General features: G+C 40.0%; 1 protein-coding gene across 5 annotated transcripts in view; it reads right to left on the minus strand.

Moving 5' to 3' along the window:
- RC3H1 (ring finger and CCCH-type domains 1) overlaps window positions 1-22,977 on the minus strand; it is a 76,080-nt gene that overhangs the window by 34,899 nt on the left and 18,204 nt on the right. For all 5 annotated transcript variants that reach the window (XM_054834096.1, XM_054834093.1, XM_054834092.1 and 2 more), the window contains exons 2-8: window positions 16,858-17,224; window positions 9,441-9,561; window positions 7,828-8,067; window positions 6,534-6,709; window positions 5,449-5,649; window positions 4,162-4,294; window positions 1,904-2,022 (exon numbers count right to left, since the gene is read on the minus strand). In XM_054834096.1, coding sequence (XP_054690071.1) covers window positions 1,904-2,022; window positions 4,162-4,294; window positions 5,449-5,649; window positions 6,534-6,709; window positions 7,828-8,067; window positions 9,441-9,561; window positions 16,858-17,088 — 1,221 coding nt within the window. In that variant the 5' untranslated portion in view covers window positions 17,089-17,224. The remainder of the gene's footprint in view (window positions 1-1,903; window positions 2,023-4,161; window positions 4,295-5,448; window positions 5,650-6,533; window positions 6,710-7,827; window positions 8,068-9,440; window positions 9,562-16,857; window positions 17,225-22,977) is intronic.

The raw sequence follows: 22,977 nt of genomic DNA on the forward strand, positions 1-22,977 counted from the left end.
ATACCTGAATATAAGCACACTCAACCAAGAGCTGAATGCATCCTCTTATTAAAGGCCTATGTTTGACTGTTGGCAATTCCTTCATTTACATGTTTCAGAAGTACCTAATGTGAAATAAATGACTGGAGCTGTATTGCATCTTGTTCTTCAACAAAACTAATAGATTTGAGAGTAGCTATTTTGACAACTAAGTCACTACCAGGTTTTTAAAACATTTTTATTCACATTCCTTTACTGGAGCTTGACTGGAACACAGCTGTGCATTTCAGGAAACAGTTAAGTGGACAAAACTGATACAGTTTGAAAAACAATTACCATGCTTAATCAGAAATTGCCAAATAGTCATCAAGCTTTGTGGCAGATTGAAAAGAAATACAATTTAGTCAGTTACCTTTCCTTTACTTTCTGTTAGCTCAAAACGGCACTTGCATATCCCTTTGATCTCTATGAGAGTTAAATTTCACCAAGTTCCCTTTTACCCCCCCGCTTTGGACTAAAAATCTCTTAACTATCTACGATAATTATTTCTGTCAATAGTTCAGAACACAATCTTACTCCTACACAGATCAGCAGGGAATGGGTTGTCTTCTAAGTTTCCCAAGAAACAACAACTTACTGCAATCTTGCTGTCTGCATGTACGCCCATTTGCCAGTCTCTCTAAATAAATTTTGACAGAAGGCCAGAGGTGGTCTCAAACACAAATCTATGTTCCTACAGTTTTTATGGCAGAATTAAATCAGAGGCAGAAATACCCTATCAGGGTTCCCACCAAGAAAAAGGTCTTTAAAAGTAAACTCTTGCTTCGAGAAACTCTGTCAAAAGATGTAAATCTGTAAGAAGCCATCTGCAAACTGATTTTTTTTTTTCCCTACTACAGTGAAAATAAGATTTCAGCAGGGTGTACATAAGCTGCACAGCCCTCTGCTGGCCACCGCTGCCAGCCAGCAAAACTCTGCCCAACACTCGGCAGATGTCCCTTTTCCCACTGGGGAGGCTTTGGGTTCCCTTCCAAGCAGCACAGCATGTACCAGGCCTAGGTGATGGTCTCACCAGAACAACCACCTTCACTGGTTTTCCACCCTGATTTCCACTTGTGTATTCCTACTGCTTTTGCTGGTAACAGTGCTCATTAGGCACCCCAGTGAATACAAAAAGGTAGAACAGCAGAAATAATTCACATTGATTTTGCCCCCCCCATTTTTTTTTGGCAGAGATAATCTTTCCACTAGTTCAGCTCCTTGAACCAGCTCTCCAAGAGGACGCGTGCCAAAGCAAGGGAGGGAGTGGGAACGTGTGACAGGCAGCTCACATTTATATCAACTTAGCTACACAGCAAAATGAGATCAAAGGAACATGTGATAAGATAACTATGAGATAAGCTAATACATATATATTTGGCAACTTCATTTCATTTCTGACACAAAAAAATTTTGTTTCAGGAACTTGGATTGCACCTTTATATTAAGTCTTCCCAACTTTACAAACCACTAAGCACAGGTATAAGAACAATTTCATCAACACAGAGCCATCTGGCTGAAATGTGTCACATTAAAACAAACCCAAGAAAATTCCTGCAGATCATAGTGCTAGGCCCCCCAGCTTCTCTTCCCCACCCTCTAGTCAGGAGGGTTGTTTCTTCATTTCCCTACACTTACAGCTGGATCACACTGTTTTCTTTTCATCTAGTGAGCTGTGCAAGTCAATGCAACAGGTGATTGAGGGGGTTTCAGGTTTGGGGTTTTTTTCTCTCTTATTTCTTTTTTGATAAAAATGATGCAGCAGTGATATTTTGATCAGCTCCTTGTCAAACCAATCTCTCCAGATGACATTAGTAAACCTCTACTATTGGATATAGCCAATAAAATTTAGGGATAAGCATTTCCTAAATGATTTCTCTTTTACCTGTTGCTGATCTGTTCCTTTCTTGCTGTGATTCTGGATATAATCAACTAAGCCATGAACCACAGTCCTCACAGCAACTAGTCCATTTTCCAGTTGTTCCCACGTCGGAGGTGGAGCATCTATTGTATTGACAGAAAATATAAGAAAAAAGTCAGAAGAATTTTCCAAAACCAGTTACAAAGAAACCAGCACTATCACACAGCTTCACTAGACAACCAAAAAGATTTTTATTTGAAACGTGCATCGTAAGACAAAAAGCATTCAGCACCTTAATTCAGGGATACATACCGCAAAGAATAAAGCTACCTACAGACTCAAGACAGAGCCATGCAAAATATCAAATGAACCAGCAAGACTATTATTAGCATGTCAAATTGCTTCCTTTTACCGAAAAACTTTCGTATCCCACAAAAACCCCAGAATAAATGCATTGTACAAACTGCACATAATAGGAAGAAAAAAAAAAATAAAAAAATCAGGCTGAAAATCCCTCTTTGCATTTCGACTCCTGTAGGTAAAATCATTCTGTACAAATATCATCATCACTGGCCTAGATCACGCAGGCAGAGTCGCTGAACAGCAACAGAAATTGATGCCTCTCACATGGGAAAACGTCACAAGGCAAATCTATTGATCAGACCACCATCTAACATACAGCAGTGTGAATAAATTGTACAGTCTTAATTCTACAGGGGCACTTGTTCTTTCTAGCCAATTTACTTTTCCGATCATTTAATCTGTTCCAGCAGATGACACTCCCACCACGTGCCTACACTGCTGCAAAACATAGGGCCTCAAAGTGCTTCACTAAGCGCCTTTCAAGATCTTTAGCACAATTACATTCTATCCTGCTCACAAGGACTAAGTTCTCCCAGAGGAACTTCAAGCAGGGAACCAACTCAACAGCACAGAAGAGAAACATCAAGATCAGACTCACCTACTGAAGCTGGGGGAGGCTATTAGTGATCCCACCTTCCATATCAGTCTTTGGCTAACAAATTTGCAGTACACACGCAGTTTTGTCCCTGACTTGCTACAGTATGAAATAGTTGGGAAGAAGGCACTACATCTCCTTTAACTGTAAAGTACGACTGGTCCTCATTTGAAAGGTAAGTTTATATGTTTAAACAAACAAACTAAGAACTACAACTTTTCATCTCCTCAAGTCACAGTTTAGGCCTTCACACTATTTTGATAGTAATATTGATTTTACAAATACTAACAGGTATAAACTAAAACTTCAGCACTCTGTTCTGTCCCTTCCCTTCTCCCTCAGACGGTCCACACTGACAGTGCTGTTGATCTTTTCAATAATTTCTATCTTTCTCTCCTTTGTCACCAGCTTAGATTTTATTTCCCAGTTATATTCTTTTCAACTAACCTCTCCTTCCCAGACTCTTTCGCACCTTTGCAGAATTACATATTAACAACAAAAATACTAAGTTTCTAGGATAACAAATCTGTCTTCTCTAGACTGATTTTTGCCCCGTTTTTGTCTATTCAATTTATCAGAAGTCTCCTTTGAAATCCAGAATTGTTTACATAGAAGATGCTTTATGATTTTAAGCTGCCTCTAAGAGTCTTCTGAGTGCAAGGTCTGCAGGCTAGAGACCTCAGATCAAAACTAATACTCAGGATTCCTAGAACAAGGACAACAACATACAATTTTTAGATAAATTCATGGAAGTCCTCAATCTGCTAAGTGTTTTCTTGCAGACTTCCCCTCATTTGTAAATAAGTTATTTGCTCTGGTAAAGAGCTGGAGAGAAGATATCTCAGAGTGACAGCTAAGGTTCTGTATTAAGCACAGTGATTCCTGTTGCTTTGCAAATCTGGTTTCAAATAGCAGCACGTGTACTAAAAAGGGGAAAAGGAGGAAGCTTAGACTGCTGCCACTCCCCCCTGGTTACCATTGCCCAATATCAAGTATACACCATGTAACCTCACAGGACTGTACATATTCAACATCCTCATCCATGTTCACCCAGTGCTGTCAAACAAGGAAGCTCTCTTCAGAGAGGTGGTGAAATTATTCCTGCTATACTTTTTAATCTATTGTAGCCTCAGAATAGTTCAGTTCCTCACCCCGATTACTGCTGATCCCAGGCTGGATATGAATACTACTCAAGAATCTTAAAGTTATGAGTTCGAGGATGTTTCCCTGCACTTGATGAACAGCTTTCAATCCTTCAACAGTGTGAAGCTCCTCTTGCTAAACTGTAAGTTAAAGGGCTTTTTTATAAAGCATCTAGACTTACCTGGACTGGGATCAATATTTGCCAGGAGCTCTAGGTGAGGTCGAAGACGATTCAGGTTAGCTGGATCTCCAGTCCTCTGAAGAGCAATAGTTAATTCCTGAACACTCTGTGCAAACGAGGCTGGGGTCTGCAACTTAAAAAAGTTATAATAATTAACTTCCTACAGGCAAAGCAATCCTCATGGTTTCTGAAGGCTGCACCAAGCTCACAAGAGCTGTCTTCCAAAACTGGAGTAAAATGTTTTTTGCACAAGCCCATTTCAGTCAGTGCCTTCTGTTAAATTCCTTCTGTGGCATAAAGGATGCACAATTATTTGACATTGCAGGTTAAAATACAGCTCTAAATAGACAAAACAAAGGCTGGTATTATTTCTAGCAACTTATTTCTTTTCTGTGTTGTGCTGGCACCCAGAAAAAATATAGAATATTAAGAACTGTTTAATTTAGATTTCTGAAGAGTCCAATATCTCCAATCCCCAAACTAACCGGCTTGCATGCTGCTTTAAACTGAGTACAGCAGACAAGAGTGAGATGGTGGAAGGACAAAGATAGCTAGCAATGTTCCATTTACTAACATCACCCAATTTCACTATTTTAAATCCTTTAATTCTACCTAGATCCTTCAAGAGAGGTCTGACAGGACACCTGAAAAGGTGGGCAAATGCATAAATACACAGCAGACCGATCTTGAAGCTAATCCTCCTGCATGGCAGCTACAGCAAAGGCTTTACAGCTTTTGTAACCATTCAATAGGGTTCAGCTCTTCCCACCTGATTTAGGCACTTGAGTCCCCTAATTTAAAAGCCCAGTTATCCTATGTCCCCTCTAAACAAAAAGAGATCTGGGCATTTCCAGAGGCCAAGTCATTTTATTTAAGAAACGTGCTTCCGTCTCCCTCTCTTACTTCAGGTAGAGACTAGGGGACTGATTTTCTTCCAACTTATGCACTAGCTTCCTGCCTGGAAACACGGAACATTAACCTGTTACTACATTGGCAGTTACCAGCTGTTCAGAAAGGAGACAGCCCAGCTGTGCAGCTAACCTTTGTGGTTTCCCCTCTGCAGAAAAAGGTAAAGTAGAAAGAGATGGTAGGATGGCAGAGGGAGTGAGATTCATTAGGTTACAAATATATATTCTAATTATTTAGGCCATAACTGGTTTTGAAGTAACAGGGCAAATGATTAATGGGTTAGTACACACAGGCACAATTTGTAAATTCACGTTACAAGCATTTAAATCTACTACAGTTGCAAACAAGATAGACTAGGCTGATTTTAGATGGCTTTACCTTGTCAATGATAGACTGCATGTGGGATTTGTGAGATTGGTCTCCATATAACAGTGAGGACCACTGATCCGGTGCAATGCGTAAACCTGCTTCCATAGCAATTTGAACTATCTGGGAATCGTGTTCCCTTCTGAGAGCTTCGTAAGTCCGAAATTCCTCCTTCAGTTGCATCAGGGAGGAATCCTCATCTCGCTTTGTCACCTAGTGGGGAGAAACGAGCCAAATGCAATTAAGCAGGATAAGCCAGAGATGACGTAAAGTCCAAGGCTAGTGAAATCTTCAGTCAGTAACTAAGTTCTTCCTCCCAAACTGAACTGAACAATGATACTATGGAGTGATTACTACTTCCTACTAAACTAACACACTCTTCATGAAATGGATACCAAACAATTTACTCAGACTCTGACCCAGATACTGGTGGAAGCATCACACTTCGTAAACCACTTGACAGCATCCACACCTTACTTCTCCGATCCAAGTATTTTGTTTGTATTGCAGAATTTTGTTTGAGGGTACAATTAGCAACAACAAAGCAATTTTCTCCTCATTTAGCAAAAGTGAATGACATTTAAGTTGAGCACCTGGGAACTGACCATTAAATACTGTAAAATCCAATAAGCAGCTTAACTTCTATTTATACAGTTCTGATATCCAAGAGCCTCATATTTCTGTGTTTCTAACCACACCACCACTCAATTAACAGAACTGGGGATTTTCCAGCTTTAAGCCTCTAAGGAGATAAATTATGCTGATTTACATACAGGTTTTGTTACTGTGCATCTATTAAACCTAGACAGAGTCAAAACTTAGATTTACAGCTTAAAGTTGCAATTTCAGACTACATTGCCATCATGACAAAGAACTCTCCAAACACGCGTGGGACTTAATGAGGAATACTTTCTATAATTACACATATTTTTAGACACATTTCACATTACAGGACAATGAAAATTGATGGGAAAACCAACAGTTTTCAGAAGTTGTGAACGGGTATTAAAAATTAATTCTAAATTGAGGAATCTTTTTGTTATATGAAGAAATATTTTCCCACATTACGAAATCTTTGAGCAGAATCATCTTTGTACCTTGAAGCACGAGGCTCTGTAAAGCAGCTGGACAACATGCCCAATGCTAGTTTTAGAAGCCTGAGGAAATCGCGGCTCCAGCCTCTGAACCACAAAGAGAACCAAGACCTTTCGTGACAAAGCAGATCCATCTTCCAGAGCCAGTAGAACCAGCTTTAAAGCCTCCTCTTGCATTGCTGGATGGGGAGGAAATGTGAAGAGAGACAAAAGAGGAGATAAGACCAAGAAAGATTTCTGCACAGTTTCTTGTTTCCCTACAAGTGGGAGACCAGCTACCAACCCCCCACCCCAAGGCACACAAACCCACAGACAGGAAAGGGAGCTGAGCAAGAAGGGAGGGAAAAGAGAGAAGGAACACTTCCAGAATCCTAGACTGTGACTGGGGCAACAGGACTTTTTTTTTAATATTATTATTTGTTCTATTTTGGGAATTAGATAATAGGAAGACTTCTCCATTCCTGTCTACACATCTCTCAATTACAAATATAAGAGTTTTCAAAGTGTATTATCTACGTTCCACACCTATCCCAGCAGAAAAAGCCGACGGGCTGAGGAAGGGCAGGGTTGGTTCCCATGCAGGTAAAAGAGCAATTAGTGCCCACACAAGTACATTAGGTGCTGTAGCACCACACATTTTGCTAGGGAACAAGCCTCTCTTCCCTGCAGTGGTGCAAAAGTTGGCATCCCAAAGGTAGCCTTCCTCCATTTGTTTCAGTGGGGGAAAGCTCCCCCCCAGTATTTTAAGAAATTGGCTTAGTATTTCAAGGCATTATATTTGTTGGTTCTCAACAAGTGAGGTCTACATTTTCAGTAACAAGACTTATTAATTTTTAAGCAAGACTGATTTAGTATTCTATGAAAAGGAATTTAATTTCTAAGTGTCTAAGACACCCACCCCAAATGTAACAAATCTCTACCCACAACTGTTTTCTATGTTTATTACTACGGAGAAGGAAAAGAAGCCATGTCCAGTCACTTCTAGTAATCTTACTGTTTTTTTAAGAAGGCTCTTACTTCTTCAAAGAACAGCAAGTGAGAAACTACTTCCCATTTTATCATGGGAACAAAAGCACATATATTATTCTGAATTTCATAGAAGACTTGCAAAAGCACTGAAAGTGTGAGAAAGTCCACAACAGCAGCCCAACAAATATATCATTAATTCTGAAAGCCTACTATTAAGAAATTAAGCCACAGCCTATTAAAATCACTCCAGCAATTTGACATCCAGTTATCAATCCTCCTCAATTCTTAATTACTTCTAGTACAGAAGTAGCACTGTGATGTTACCAACCTGGCCCAAGGAACTGGCACCCTCTGGCTCTCACTGCAGCCCAGAGGTTGGAAGAGAGCTGCTGAGGATTTTGATGCTGAAGAATGAGCTCTGTGACTGTTCTTTCACCGAGTGACCGTGCTGCACGCATGGCTCTGATCCGTCCTTCTTCCTCCACTAGCTGGCAGTGAACTAACGTCACAAGTTTCCTTTGCATGGGACGACTTAGCACGCTCTGAGTGGTACTATTAAGACCCACACCTTTCAAAACAAAATGAAGCAGAAAAAAAAATTGACTACCTCATATCTCCTCCTCTTGTGCCTCTTCTTCAAGCACTGTACTGCCTAAGTGCAAACCTAGTTCTCCTACTGCCCACTTTGTTAAACAGAACACTAGAGAAGGCATATCAGAAGTTCATTTTTGGCAATTTGTTTCACTCAGCATTAAAAGCAAACAGTTCCTGGGAGCCAGCTTTCCCACAGGTTTAAGTCTTGTGATTGACTGATTTGGCTCTCTAAGAAGGTGGAACCTTTAATGAATTTTCTCCCCATGTTGGAAGTCTGTCCTGCACCCTTCCCATACAGACTGACAGTTGGACTTGATGATCTTAGAGGTCTTTTCCATGACTCTATGATTCCCAGGTGTCTCCTCAAGTGCAGGATCATAAGGCAGGTCCTTCCCTTATTCATGGGCTTCAGGGATCACTGCTGCCTTTGACATATGTTTTCACACAACATTTAGTTTTTTATCTATACCTGACATCTCCACTTCTTTGGCCTAGCCAAATTGAACTTACCCGACTTCAAAACTGTTTGGGTGATGTTTAATTATGTTCAAAACCTGTGATTCACAAATGTGCTGGGAGCCACTTAAAGCAAGTCAAAGGAACAAGTGACTCACTAGAGATATGGCTACCACATGGAGTTTGTTCTGCAGCATGCTGCCTGTTCGTTGGGCCACTACTACTACTCAGATCAATACTGCTATCATACTGTACTAGTTGGAAAAGCTTGAGACAAAGGGGTTTTTTTGTAAAAAATTATTTTTGAAAACCTGATGGCCATGATGCTCACTTCTACTACTTGGGTTGACAGATTTTTCAAGTCCACCATATATAATATAGATAAAATCCATTCTCTTGAACCCAGTGCAGTTTTGCTAAATTAGAATTACTCAGATTGACCCAACTCTTGTATAAGCAGAGTATTATTTATTTCTCTTATATATCCAGTAACTTTCTTGTTTCAGTTTATTCTTCCTCTACAAACAAGCTGCCTTACTACAGTTAGCTCAAAGCAAAGCAGAACTGGAAAAAAAAAAAAGGAAAAAAGCAGAATTATCTATTTTTACATAGCCTGCAGAGGTCAACTCAACTTACAAAGTTTGTCTCAACTTAGTGTACTGCAGCCAAATACCTCAGCCTTTTCTCAGTATTATTTTTGACATAACACTTTTAGATCTCTCCCCTGTCCCGTGAAAACATAACTTTAATGCTTAGGAAATTTGTTTCAATTTGTTTTTAAACTAGGTTTATAAGCATTTTTCAGACACACTAACTAATCACTTCTATAGTTTGTTTTGCATCTTATTTGTTCCCAGCTTTCATTTTCAAAGGAAACAATGCAGGAACTACCTCTCGCGCTGCTGAGTGGTTTGAGGTACAACGCTAATTCTTCCACACATTTCTTGCCCTCCTCATAATGCTTGGTATCTTCAGCTCCACTACATAAAGTAATTGGCTGCTGCTCAGGAACCTGAAAAGAGATGACATGTACATCTATGATGAATATGCATAAATAAGTGGCGGTTGTGCTTACAAACAGCACATCAAGCTTGTTAATATCAAGCATTTCCTGTTTTGTTCCCCTTCTGTGTTTTTTCTGTATTAGTAAGCATTTTTTCAGCTTGCTTAATGAATAAATAGCATTAAAAATATCAGAAATGAAGAAAAAATGTAAAGAATTTATGGTTAGCACATTTCTGTTATTTAGTGGCTGACAGGAGCTAGAAGCAGAAGGCTTATTCCATGACAAAAAAGAAATACTACATAAGAAACATGACATTTCTTATAACTATAAAGCTTTGGTGGAAATAACACATACATATTGAGACATCCCCAAAGCTGGCTGGTCAAAAAAAAAAAAAAAAGAACAAATCAGACAAATCCTGGTTTGCAGGTAAATACAGGTTCATATCCACGACCTCATAGCTCTAAAATCTTCCAGGGATAACTGATTGGAGCTACTTGGATTAGTGGGAAAAAGACTTAGCAGCAAATATACTCAGACACCCTTGGAACATATTCTGACTAAAATTATCAAAGCAGGAAGACCCAGTTATCCTACACAATGCATATGAACACAACCTGCAAGTATTAATCTGACAACACAGGCCAGTTATATTCTATGGGGTTTTTTTTGTTGTGGCATTTATTTCTTCATACATGCATTCACCAGAAATCAGGATTTTTCAAAGAAATGTTGGCCCACCACCATGCCCAAGTTATAATTTCATTTTTGTTTTCTTCCAGCTAAATTCTTAAAGCTTTAAAAAAATTTGGGGGTGCAGTATAGCACTGTACTACTGTTTCTCAACATCCCTATTCAGCAATCAACTCAATGTATAATAGTATAAAGCACTGGAATTTCTCAGAAGACTAAACACAAGTACTTTTTGCATATGCTATTGAAGTGCAAACGGATCTCAGACTTCAAGTTCTATTTCCAAGTCAATCACTAACCCACAGGCAATACCAGCATGCTAATCCCACATAGCTGCTTACAGGGACCAACCCAGGCCCTCCATCTAAAAGCAAAAGCCTTTAATGCTTGAGTTAAAGACAGCTACAAGCTGCTAATCTTCACATGCAACCCAGCCACGTAAAGAGTAGCATTACAATGGCAGCAGCAAATAAAAGCAGTGAATATATATAAAACATACACACATACACGTATGGTTGCCGCCACCACCAATGTGGACAGCAACTTCCCTCACAATTTTAATAGAAAGTAATCTGTTTCAATCACACTTCTACAGACATAGACAACTGCACATGCAGAGTTGCTCATTTGACACACATTGCAAAATCAAAAGTTACTAGCTGTATAACTCTTGCTTTTATAGTAGGTGACAAAAAAAGTCTCTGAGTATAACATATAAGCTGTAATTAAGAGTTAATATCTCCCCAAAACTAACATAATCAAGAGAGCTGGATCAGACACCTCCCCTTTTACTCCTATTAAAGGCAAAACCAAAACCAAGTTTAATCACACCAAGGTTAGCCTGGATGCTCTTCACAGACTGCAGTTAACTTGTGAAGTCTTGGAGGTGTTTTGGTTTTGCTTTTATTTTGGGGATGAGGTTGTGTGTGTTTGGGGTGTTTTGGTTGGGGGGGGGGGGTGTTGGGTTGTGTCTGTAAGCAAGAAAGCTTTGAGCAAAATGAGATTTCGCATCTGTATTTTACAGTGGTCAGCCATAACTGTTGCAACAGCCTCAGCTGGACTGGTGTCTTGGGATTTGGAAAACAAGTATTAACACCTTCAACATTTGCTTTCATGTTAACAGAATACTCCACCTTCTTTTCAAAGGCACTGCCATTTTAGTGGTATGCTTCTGTCTGAGAAGTTATACAAGTAGAACTGGCTTATTGATCAAACGACACACATCTCATGCATTTGTGCTGAGACAGAGATTACATAGTCCCTGCCCTATTTACTGCTGTAATATATTTTGTGCAAATTCCTATTTACTCCTGCAAGCATTCAATATGGCACTGGCGACAACCTGAAACACAATCACAGCGTCGCAACACCCAGCAGACTCAAGAGGGCTTAGAACAGACGTGGGATGGGAAGCCGTGTTCAGCCCCGGATTTCGATCTTGAATTAAGGTAGGTTTAGCACACACATTCACAGCAGTGGTTCGGAATGCCATACACAGCGCAACTCCACCAGTGAGACACAAGGACTGGCTAGGCAACTAACAGAAAGCTTCCCCCCCTCCCCCAGGAAAAAGCTGGCATAGAAAAACTTCCAAGAGTTAATCAATCTATTCAATACTGCATGTCTGCATATGGTTACCATTTCTTCTCTTTGCAAGGGAAGCTTCGGTGTAAAAATCTAAAAGCCTTGCACAACTGTATTGTTTGCAAAATGAGCCCAAAAGAGATGAGAGTTTAACTCTCACCCTAAGAAGGACCAAGTGTACTACTGAACAATGAAACAAGATGCTTATTTTGTGGTTTCGGTAGTAGTCTTCAGAAGAGCATGTATTTCTCCACGCACTTTATCTTCACTCATGATACATCTTGTGGTAAAACTTACAAATAATTTGCCCTTTTGCTGGTTCTATTACATGCACTTCCAAGACTTTAATATTTTAGGGTTAGAACGACTATAAGAACAGCATCTACCAAGAAAAAAAATGGTAAAGACATGATTCATAAAAGTCACAGGAGATCTGACTTGTAATTTTGGCTCTGTCATGCAATTGCTGAGGGACATCTGAGAAATAATTCTACTCCAAAACATTTTGGCTTCCTCTTCGCAAAATATCCTTTTGACAGCACGCAGGACACTATGGTCACTTCTGTTTACAATGCCTCTTGAGAGGCTCAAAATAGATGCCCTGCAGAGTGAGTTCATTATGTTCATCCTCGTTCAATATTCCATTCTCTCAGACACCACACCCTTAATCAGTTTTCACTGCAAATATATTTACATAATATAATAAACACCTCCCAAGGGGGACTTGAACAAGACAGGAAAAATAAATCTCATCTGTTTAATTACTTTAAATTTGTGACTGTTTTGTGCGCATCTGCCTTGGCAATGACTTCGAGTATCTTGGCAGTGGAATGCCACCCATCAGCATGACTATTTGTGGCTGTGGGAAGAGGCAGGTTATGACAGCATGAGGAAAGGGACCGGAAAAGAATGCTAAAGCATCATCTCATACCAGGCAGTGATTTTGCGTTGGTGATTTAAGCATAATTTGATGAAGGATGTCAGCTTGAGCTGTCACTAATTACCATTAGACATTTAATTGCACAGAATGAGAACATTTTAAACCAAACAAACCCCTTTTTGTCTGAAAACTGTTTCCCCCAATATTTCTCCCCCCTGCGAACACAGTATTTGCTTCCTGCCAAAAAAACCCCCAAAAACCGAACAAAGCCGAAACCCTGCTGTCTTCAGTTCCTCAAGAGTTTGCACTCAGAACAGATAATTCCTCTTTTGTGGCACCTCATTTCACCAAAAGTTACAATACAACATTATCAAACGTGCCACTAATATCTCTGCAATTATAAACTTCCCCTTTTGAAAGGGCTATGAGTTAAGATCACTCCACCCGTTCTCTCTTCATCTACGTGACTCCATTGCCTAATGTCTAGAATTGTATTTATCATGTCCAGCAGGAGACTACGAAAGAAATTTAAGCACCACAGGAATTTTTGCCACTTAATGTCACCTGTTTGGAACGTGCATGCTGCTGTTTCATATGTTAAAAAAACAAGGAGGGAAGAGATTAGATGACAGATCCACGATTATGCACCTTCAAAACACTGGCACGGTGGATGTTTAAAATAGTTGCACGTACTGAGTAATATGTGGATGTTTAAATAATAAAAATTCAAAACTCAACCCCACAGAAACTGGCTTAAGGGATTTCTTTACCCAAGAAGTTTAAAGAGCAAGGTATCCCATGAATGCCTTTTTGATTTGTGTTCAAGGCCATTGTGCCTCCCTTCCCTCACAATTCGCTTAGCTCCTGCTTAGGCACTCAACTATTTCCAGCTCTCCCAGGAATAATAATTCCCATCTGCCCCTTACAGTCCCATCTCCCCCTCCCCACCATCTTCTTATGTGGCTAAACTTATCTATATGAGCTGAATTGCTTGACCACTGCCTTCCAGAACAGACCCTGTAACCACTGTTGATGTGTATGTGCCATGCTACAGTGGGGGAGCAGGAATTTGAGTCTCTGCAACAGTTAATTTTCACATTAAGGGTGGCTATAACCTGGGTAACAGGTTTCGTTTTTGGAAAGAGGTGAGGACATGGAAAACTGAGGAACAGTCTGTAATTCAAGTAAGAAACCAACTCATTTCACTGCTAAACTGACAAAACCTACACGGAGAGATAATGCTGCTGTCAGAGAAATAGGTTACTGCTTTTCCGGGTGACTGTGTGACAAAGTACATTTTCCCCAGAAGTACAGTCCTGCTTATTTCACCCATTGTGCCTGCATGAAAGTCAACCAACGTGACTTGCCCTGGAATCCTATCATTGCTGTCAGTCACAGCAGAACAGATTTGTTTCTTCAAACTGCCTGGTCTCCTCCTCTGCCTCCAGCAAAAAAAGCACATAACGCTTACAAATGTGTGAACTTCTCAGAAGCCTCCCCAAAGGGAAAAGAACAAATTGTTCTTTCCCCCCCCACCCCCCTACCAGATAAAAGCTTTAATTGTGTTGTACTGTATTTCCTTCTAAAATGAAACCTGGTTTTTTCAATTTATCATTTAAAAGTATTACACGTCTCCATGGACTCAGGTTAAGGTGTACAAGGGTTTGATGGAGATTATGGAACATTAATGACACGTACACCCTCCTGAAACTAAACCAAGAAGTGGAATGAGAAAACAGGCTTTGTTTCACTCAAGTTGTTGATACTACTCATGCTCTGTAAGCTCGTTTGCTGCTCACGGATTATTTTGGTCGATATGTACCAAAGAGCCCACGTTCTTTATGAGACAGAGTTAAAATTATTGTAGTTTCTCTCACGTACTCTCTCCCCCCCCCCTTCCTTACCAAGTCCTTTTCCATAAAAAGATTAAAAAAAAAAAAGGCCTTAGAGAGACTAGTGGAAAATAGCGACTGTTTCCCTGTCCTTCACAGCAAAGTAGTGTGCTTATTTTCTAGTACTCCATAGTCTGGTAAACACTACAACAGGTGTCAAGAAGGAAAAGGGAAAGAAGAGAAAGGAGGGTGAGTTATACTGAATGCTGATTTCATTCACAAGCTCATTGAAATTAGGAGCTGGGGTGGAGGTGGTGCAAATTTCTTTTAGGGGGAGAGTTGTCAGTAATAAAAACCCAGCTAAGATCAATTATTGTTTAGGTAAGAGACTGCAGCAAGCTGCATACATGCAGGAATGAGTGGCAAAAAGAGGGGGAAAGGAATACTGTCTCTTTTGGTAGCATTTGCAGCTTTAAGGTCACCATGAAACAAGATCCTATGAATCTTGATCACATAAAAATTTAAGATATAAAAAGGAGCACAAAAATTATGTCATTAGTTCAAAGACAGAACCTAGAGTTCAGAGCACTCAAGACAGATACACCACCATCATAAAGACACTCTTCCTTCTTCATACTGACACATGTATGTACGAAGAAACTCTGGCTGGCTAACTAGCAAAACCAGAATGAAATTCTGAATTACCTGTAACAGAGGGAGGGTGATTTTTCATCTCATTCCAGAGGATCTTGTTTTTAGGGAAATTTTAGTTCAGGCAAAGATCAAGCGAAAGCTATCACATAGCTTCTCACAAAGCTTAACGAAGGCACACAAACCAACCAAAAAATGCAGGAGGAAAAAAAGACATTTATCATAAATGTGGACATTTGGATACAGCTGGAACTATTCTAGAAAATTCCGGAGAGAAAGGAAGATATAAGGGAGGCAGAGAATTACAGTATTTATTTATGGCATCACACACGGATTTCAAACTGCTTTGAAGCTCTTCAAAGATGGCGGCATACACGTCACAGAAATGGAAGCACAGAGTCTCATCGTCCTCTCCTGCAGAGCAGGATGAGTCACTTAGCACAGCCAGAAACAATGCAGTTTTTAAACTTCTGAAATAACTTCTAATGCCATACACCTCAAAAGAACACCAAATTAGCCATATTACTTGATAAACCAAAAACTAAAAAAGAAGTGGCAAAACCACGTCTGGATCTCTAAGTCACAGTACCTAATGAAAAGCGTAAGAACATCTGTCTTTCCTCCACACCTTTTAAAGTTCCTCCACAACATAGCTCTTTGCTTTTCCCTGAGCTATGGATCTCACTGAACTTCCTGCTGCCTCCAACTCAGCTAAGCCCAGACACAGAACAAAACAAAATAACCCCACTGTGATAAACGCATCCCATCTACATTTTTGTTCCTCACGCATAAGTTAGACATGATTGTCCCTCCTCTCCCCAAGCCCACAATCCTGTCCAACCTTGGGAGGTATGGGTCACAGGAAACGACCAGTGATCTAACCCTGATAAGCTTGTGCCCATTTAAGCCTGTGCTGCAACTGAACAGGGTGATCCTGCTTTTCACACATCCCTGCCCCTTTCCTCTGGCTGCTGTCAGTACCAGTGCCACTGGAGTACTCATCCCCATCAGATCACCGGTTCAGCTGACCTCACAAGTACCGGTTCCAGCAGAAAGGGGAGTCTCAGGCAGGCTCCTCTCATTTACCTATATGGATTTAGATTAACATGTCAGCTCAACACATGTTAATTTAGATTAACATGTGCTCTCCAGAGCACTGTTTCAAATTAAACATAAGGCAGTGTAAAGGCTGCTACCAGAGGGGTCCGTCCCACTTCCCTTACTCCCTGCTCCTGCTTTTGGGACAGCCGATCATGAGTCCATAGGGTGAACATGGTAAAGGAAGCAACACAGAAGAATGGCTTCCCACCAGATCACTGATCCAGTTCGTCCTTATGGGAGAGCATAACTAGATGCAAATTAGGGAAGAAGGAAGGGAATAGAACCAGCCTCTTCTGGTGACAGCCCACGGTTACACTAAATTGGATGTAACAAAATCGCAGTCAGTAACCAGTAGAAGCAAGAGTTGAACTGCTGTTCCAGGCACCTCTATTTCAGCATTATCAAAGGTCTACAACCTGTATTTGTCAGTCTACAAAAAGGTAGATGTCTACTCTACACACTATTAACAGAGTCAGATTCTTTATTCATTAATTGTCCGTCTAAAAGAAATAAGGAAGACAACACAGAAACATGTTCAAAAAAAAAAAAAGGCACCAATACCTGAGCACCCACTAGTTGCAGCAAGGCTGAGTTCACAGGAAGGAGTTCAATGTCTGTATTTATAGTGGTCTGGTCAAAAGGGCATGCCTTACGGTGGAGCTTGTTGAGGCACATCTTGCAGACAGTGTGGCCGCAACCCAAGCTGATAGGCTTCCGGATCGTTTCGTCGAAAGTCTGTGTGCAAATCGGGCAGGAGAGAAAATCCGTCCATTGTGGAGCTTGTACAGGCATTGCTTCAGGAGTTAATTGACAAGACAAAAATCTAAAGCACAGATTCCACTGGAATCAAAATCTTTGAAAAAAAGTCTGTTTGTTTTTAAATATCTTCTGTAAGTACAGACAGTCAGCACATAGTGTGAAACATAACCTAGAAGAAAACAGAAACAGAAAGTTAGCATTCTCTACCGGAACTGGCCAGTGAAAACTTTTGTGCCAGGTAAATACCACTTGTAGATGTGTAGCTGAACTAGGAGCGCAGTTCTGACATTAAATAGAGGACTGAGTCATGACTTGCTTTAATTCCAGATACTCTCTGGCACTAGAAAAGCCACTTAAAACAGTTTCTGCTGTTATGCAGCTTTTAAAAGAAAAAAAAAATCAAGATAGATAACTATCTCATTGAAGTTATAAGACTAATTAGCTTTTGGATTTTATGTTCTCTTTTTTTCTTTACAAATGATCCAATTAACATCAACCAAATTTGAATTAACAAAGACGATTTTTGAAATGCTGTTGAGCTTATTCCACTAAAACTTTTTTTTTTTTTTTTTACAGCATTCATTGTAAGTGTTAAGTAATTCTGCTTGACAAGGCTTCATCCAAAACCTCTATCACAAGCCAGGTTCCTTCCGAGTTCAGTGGGCTCTGGATTGGCACACAATGACTCTATGAAAACATCTGAGCTGTCATAACCTCAAGAAAAAACATATGAATGGCTCAGAGCACAGACACCATCTGCATGCAATACAGCTCACGCACGTTGCTAGGTAATATTACGTACTACTACTATAGCACCTTTGCACAAGCTGATCTGTACAGAGTTGCACAGTACCACATGGGCTTATCTGGTCACATTTCAGTTACCCTGGGAACCTCTGTGCAGTGCTGGGTATAATTCAGCACTGATAATTTGCCCTCAGTCTGCCCACCAAACAGCTCCATCCCCTGAAGGCAGGAAGAAAATTTCTAGAAGTCATTTCGGACTGGAAGAGTGACAACTGCTTCTCAAGGACCCTTTTCTAGCCCTGATTTATACCATTAATTGCCTACCTAAAGATTATATTGACAGCGAAAGTAAAATTTTTAATGCTTTGAGAGATTACACTGAAACACTATGACAGAGGAGAACCTGGAAGGTCTTTATTACTTGGCACTCAAATCAAAATGCTGAAAGGATTAAATGTTACTAATTATAAGAGAATGGATGACAAGACATCTCTTTGGGACAAAAAAATTAATTAATAGCAGAACTCCACATCTGAGGAGAAATATAAGAGTAGACAAGTGAAGTGATATGAAAAGAATCATTATCAAAAGAAAAATAGGTAATAAAAAAATTTCTCATGTCTGTCACCAGTGAGGTTAGCAAAAAAACAGCCCAGGTGACACAGATTTACTAGCAAACAGATTTTTCTAAATCAAGCAGCACAACAGTAACAAAAAACCCCACCCCAACCATCCAAATGTGTTAGTTTCACTTTCCCACACACCACTGCCTTAAGTTTCATACCAAGGAGTATACACTTGCTTGCTAATATCTGTTCAGATAGAAAGCTCTTACATAAGTAAAACAGCAACTTTTTATCAAATCTTAGCTTAAAAAACAACCTCAAAATTAAAATCTCAATTCTAAGTAAAGGCAAAGAGAGAAATGTCAAGTTAGGACTTGTGCAATTCAGAATCAAAGCATTTTAAAACAGCAACAAAAATCTAATGCTAAACAGAGACTCTGAAAAGCCTCAGGCTTTTGTTCCAGAATTTAGTGCAATGTTATTCACAGTTAATATCATTTTGCCAAGGCCAACAATGAAGAGTTACTAGTTAAGCTTTAGGTGTGTTTCATCAACAAAACATTAAAGCTTAGTTCTAAAGCTAATAAAAAAAATTACTTCTGTCTTCAAAAGACAACATACAATGCCACACAGCCACTGTTCACCAGGCAACAAGGAATCAATAAGAAATCAATACTACCCAGACAGCATGGTACTGAGGAAGGTATTCCATGTGGTTAATCCTAACATCACTGCACAAGTAGGAGATCTGCCAAGATTGTCCAGGGTTTTCCCTCCCTGCAAATGACCTTTTTAATAGCACATCAATATTTTTTTTTCATCTTGTCAGCAGACAGTCAAATCATTCCCATTATTATTGTATCATCATAACCCAAAGGAAAACATTTATACTTGTAAGTTGATTGAGCTAACTGCCTAAAACATCCAGGAAATTTATTTCCAAGCCTTCCCCCCTCCCTGTCCCTTTTATTTATTTATATATATATATATATATATATATAAAGTAAATCTTGGTATCGAGTATGCCAATCATTCTTTGTAAACCAAATCTGTAATATAAATCACCTTGAAATTCCACAAAAACCCTTCAACAAAGAGCAGCACACAGCTGGACAAATCTAGTGTATGTATTGCTGTGCTATGAAATACCATTTGAGGTTCAAAATTTAAGAGCTGAATCATATTGCTTCCTCTCTACCACACCGGAATTAAAATATCCACCAACAATTTCCCAAACACATCTGCAATTCAGAAACAATTTGAACAGTCTATTTGAAACACTGGTTATTAACCAAGCATTAAGGAAAAGAGCAGTTTCTTACTGAGGAAATTGAAAACCAGAAGCAAACAGCTATACCATCTATACTAAAAAGCAGATGTGGATATGGATAATCAACCATCCCAGGCTCTCTGAACTGGGAAAAAGGACTTGAACACAACTTTAACATGAGATAACTATTTAAAAAAACAAAACAAAACTCACAAACAAAAAAACCCCAAACAAAACCCAAAGAAAACCAAAACAAAACACAGAGACATTCCTACCTGTACCTCTGGCCACACCAGACAACTAGCTAATGAAATAGGTCATATTTATTTACAATCTCAACAGTTGAAAGAAGTTTGGGGAGTAGAGAGAGGGAGTAATTAGTGGCATCCCTGATCCCTTATCAAGGCAGGTCTCAAATGGCTGGAGAACAACAGAAGCAAAGCTGACACACAAGCATAACTCTCCAAAGGGTCCTAATGAGCCCAAGCCTGGCATCGAACTGCCAGAATTAGAAGGGCACACCACACGTGAACAGAAAACCCACAGACCTTACTGTGGATATGCAATCACTAGAGAGGCACGTTTCACCAGTGGGTGACAGTTTCCCCTTACCCACGATGGGCTTCTCTCCTACCCCTCATTACTCAGACTCTGCAGTGCCTATGGACGTGTAGTGGTGCCCAAATACCAGAGGAAGGACACAGATAGCACTGACAATACAAAATACAGCTGGGAGAAATCTCAGGAAATCATCTATTTCAGCACAGTCTAACTGCTGGAGCAGATGGCTAACTGGCTTGATCCAGCCAACCTTTTCCCCACAGGAGAAAAGAATAGCTGTTTGAGCAACAAACCCCACTCTGCTAATAAATCTCCCAAGCAGATCAGCACAGAACTGTGGAATTCCTCCGGTGCAGCGTAAGATGGGAATGGCATCACAGGGACTGACGGTTCACGAGCTGCGTGTATACAGGCTGGCACCAAACCAAGTACTGCTGCTGCTGCCACAGCCTTCCACACGCATGCTCCAGTTTTCCTGCTAGATCTTCAATCTTCAGACAAGGAAGCAGTCAAGCACTGAGATACAACATAAATCTCTCCCAGGCACAAAGCATATGGATGTGGTATACATATGAAGCTGGGAAAGATACGCAGTGTTTTGCAAGGTTTGTGACTTGCTATGACCTTGGAAATAATTGGAAACAAAACATTGCCTAACTTTGAAGAGCTACTTTAAACATGGGAGATTACAAATGGCAATAAGATGGAAACAAGACAGTTTCATTATCACAGACAGCTATTGGAACCATCATCACTAGAGAAAGAGAACACTTCCTTGTAGTAATGAGGTAGAAAAAGCATATTCACACTTTTATGGTGGTACAACACTTAATCCCTCTTCCCGTACTATTATGACATTTAACCCACCCTCTCAATTCACTAAGTATTTCACGCCTGTTAGTTTCCAGCACTTTAAAGACATATACACACACTTTTTCATGCATGATTGAGGAAAATAAAGATATGCCAAAACCAAGAAAACTAAAAAGACACATCCACAGTACATAAATTGGAGGACAAGAAGCTGTAATTAAGAATGAAGATGTCCCAAGCCATAAACTTCGAATACTATATTGGGGCCAGAGACAGATATTTGTTATTTCTGAGTTTGATTATATGAAATACCTGTATGCAAGTCACCTCCTCCTCAGTAGCCCTGCATAATCTGTTTTTATCCACAGCGAGAGGAACCTGAAAAAAATTCTCTTCCTCCTGGGCCCTCCCTGCTCCCCCCCCCCAAATCCTTGAAATTCCATCCTTCAACCCAGACTGGAAATGTCACGCTGTAATCAGATCAGTGACCTGTCTCCTCTGGGACCCTGCCAATGCTTCACAGAAAGACAGGATCATTCTATAAACCACCAGGATAAACTGCTCAATGCTTTATCACATTCCTTACTCTGCTGGACTACAACACAGAGAGGCAACGCAGTCTCCTGTCCAAGCGGCGTTATGTCCGTGATCACCGGAGCCTTCCACACAGAGCTAGAAAGCTTTGCAGATTCAATCCTCAGGAGTAAGATGTTTTTAAAATCCAGAACACTTTGTACTAATATCCACTGGCATCAAGTTTCGTACATGAGACATACAGGAAAACTATCTTCTGCTTTCAGTTAAAAGTCAACTCCCTTTAAATGAATCGCACCCTCCGACTCCTTCGGTACACGTACCAAGTATATACTGACTTCTCTCACAAACACGTTACTCGGACCTAACGTGCACTAGCACAGACATATCATGTGCCACTTCGTCATGCACAAGTCAGCACGGATCTTTCCCAGCAGCAGTCCACAGTAAGTCATGTTACAGTCTAAGGCAGATGACTCAGCACACCTACGGGGCACCCTCTGCTCAGTTTCTGCTGTTTCAGTATATAAAGAGCTCTTAAGAGCATTACCTGCTCTCATGTTTTTACATCTCTCTCTACGGCATTTCACTAAGCTTTTCTTACCCAAGCAATATCATCATCTTCTTGACATTTGAAGATCAAAATTCCAAATAACAGTAATTTTTATTGTCTGCTTTTATTTTAGTCCTGCAGCTCTTTCATTTTTGCTGAGTCTTACTCAAATAAAACGAGCAGAACTTCCTGTAACAGTTAACAGTGAACATAAAAGTATGCTTATTGAGTGCAAAGCTTAACGCTAAAGCCTCTCCTCACTGCCAAAACAAACTCAGGCTTGCCAAACGATCTGCTCACGCAAATACAGCTCTTGGCTAATCTATAAATTATTCTAATAAAGAAAATACCATTTTATTAATTTCTTTTAAAGACTCTCAGTCCTGGGTAGTAACACAGAAATTGTTAAGAAAAAGCAACCTAGCCAAAGATGCAGTTCTCTCTCCTGTGGGACTGGTTCTGTGACACATTAACTACTTCAAAACCTCTCTGACACATGAGATTAAAAATAAACCAACAACCTAAGTGAAATGAATAGATAATAGTAGAACAATTCCTAACTAAATCAGGATTACTAGATATGCACCATGCAATTCTCCTTAACAACTGGACCCCTCTATACTCGCCTAGTGCCAGACACCACCAATTTTCACCAGTGCTTCACAAGACCCATTTTAGTAAATAAATTTTCCACTCCAGCGTGCTCTATGTAATAAGCAGCATTTCTGAGAACACTGAAGTATCTTTCCTGAGGAGAACTTAGTACTTCAAATAAAATACCGAGTTTCATTTTAGCAAAAAACTGACCTGACAACCCACGGGAAACCCTGACTAGCCAAAAGTAATGAGTTGTTTAGAGGGACTCAAAACTTTGTTCT

This window comes from Grus americana, chromosome 8 (genome assembly GCF_028858705.1).
Source record: "Grus americana isolate bGruAme1 chromosome 8, bGruAme1.mat, whole genome shotgun sequence".
NCBI classification, from domain to species: Eukaryota; Metazoa; Chordata; class Aves; order Gruiformes; family Gruidae; genus Grus; species Grus americana.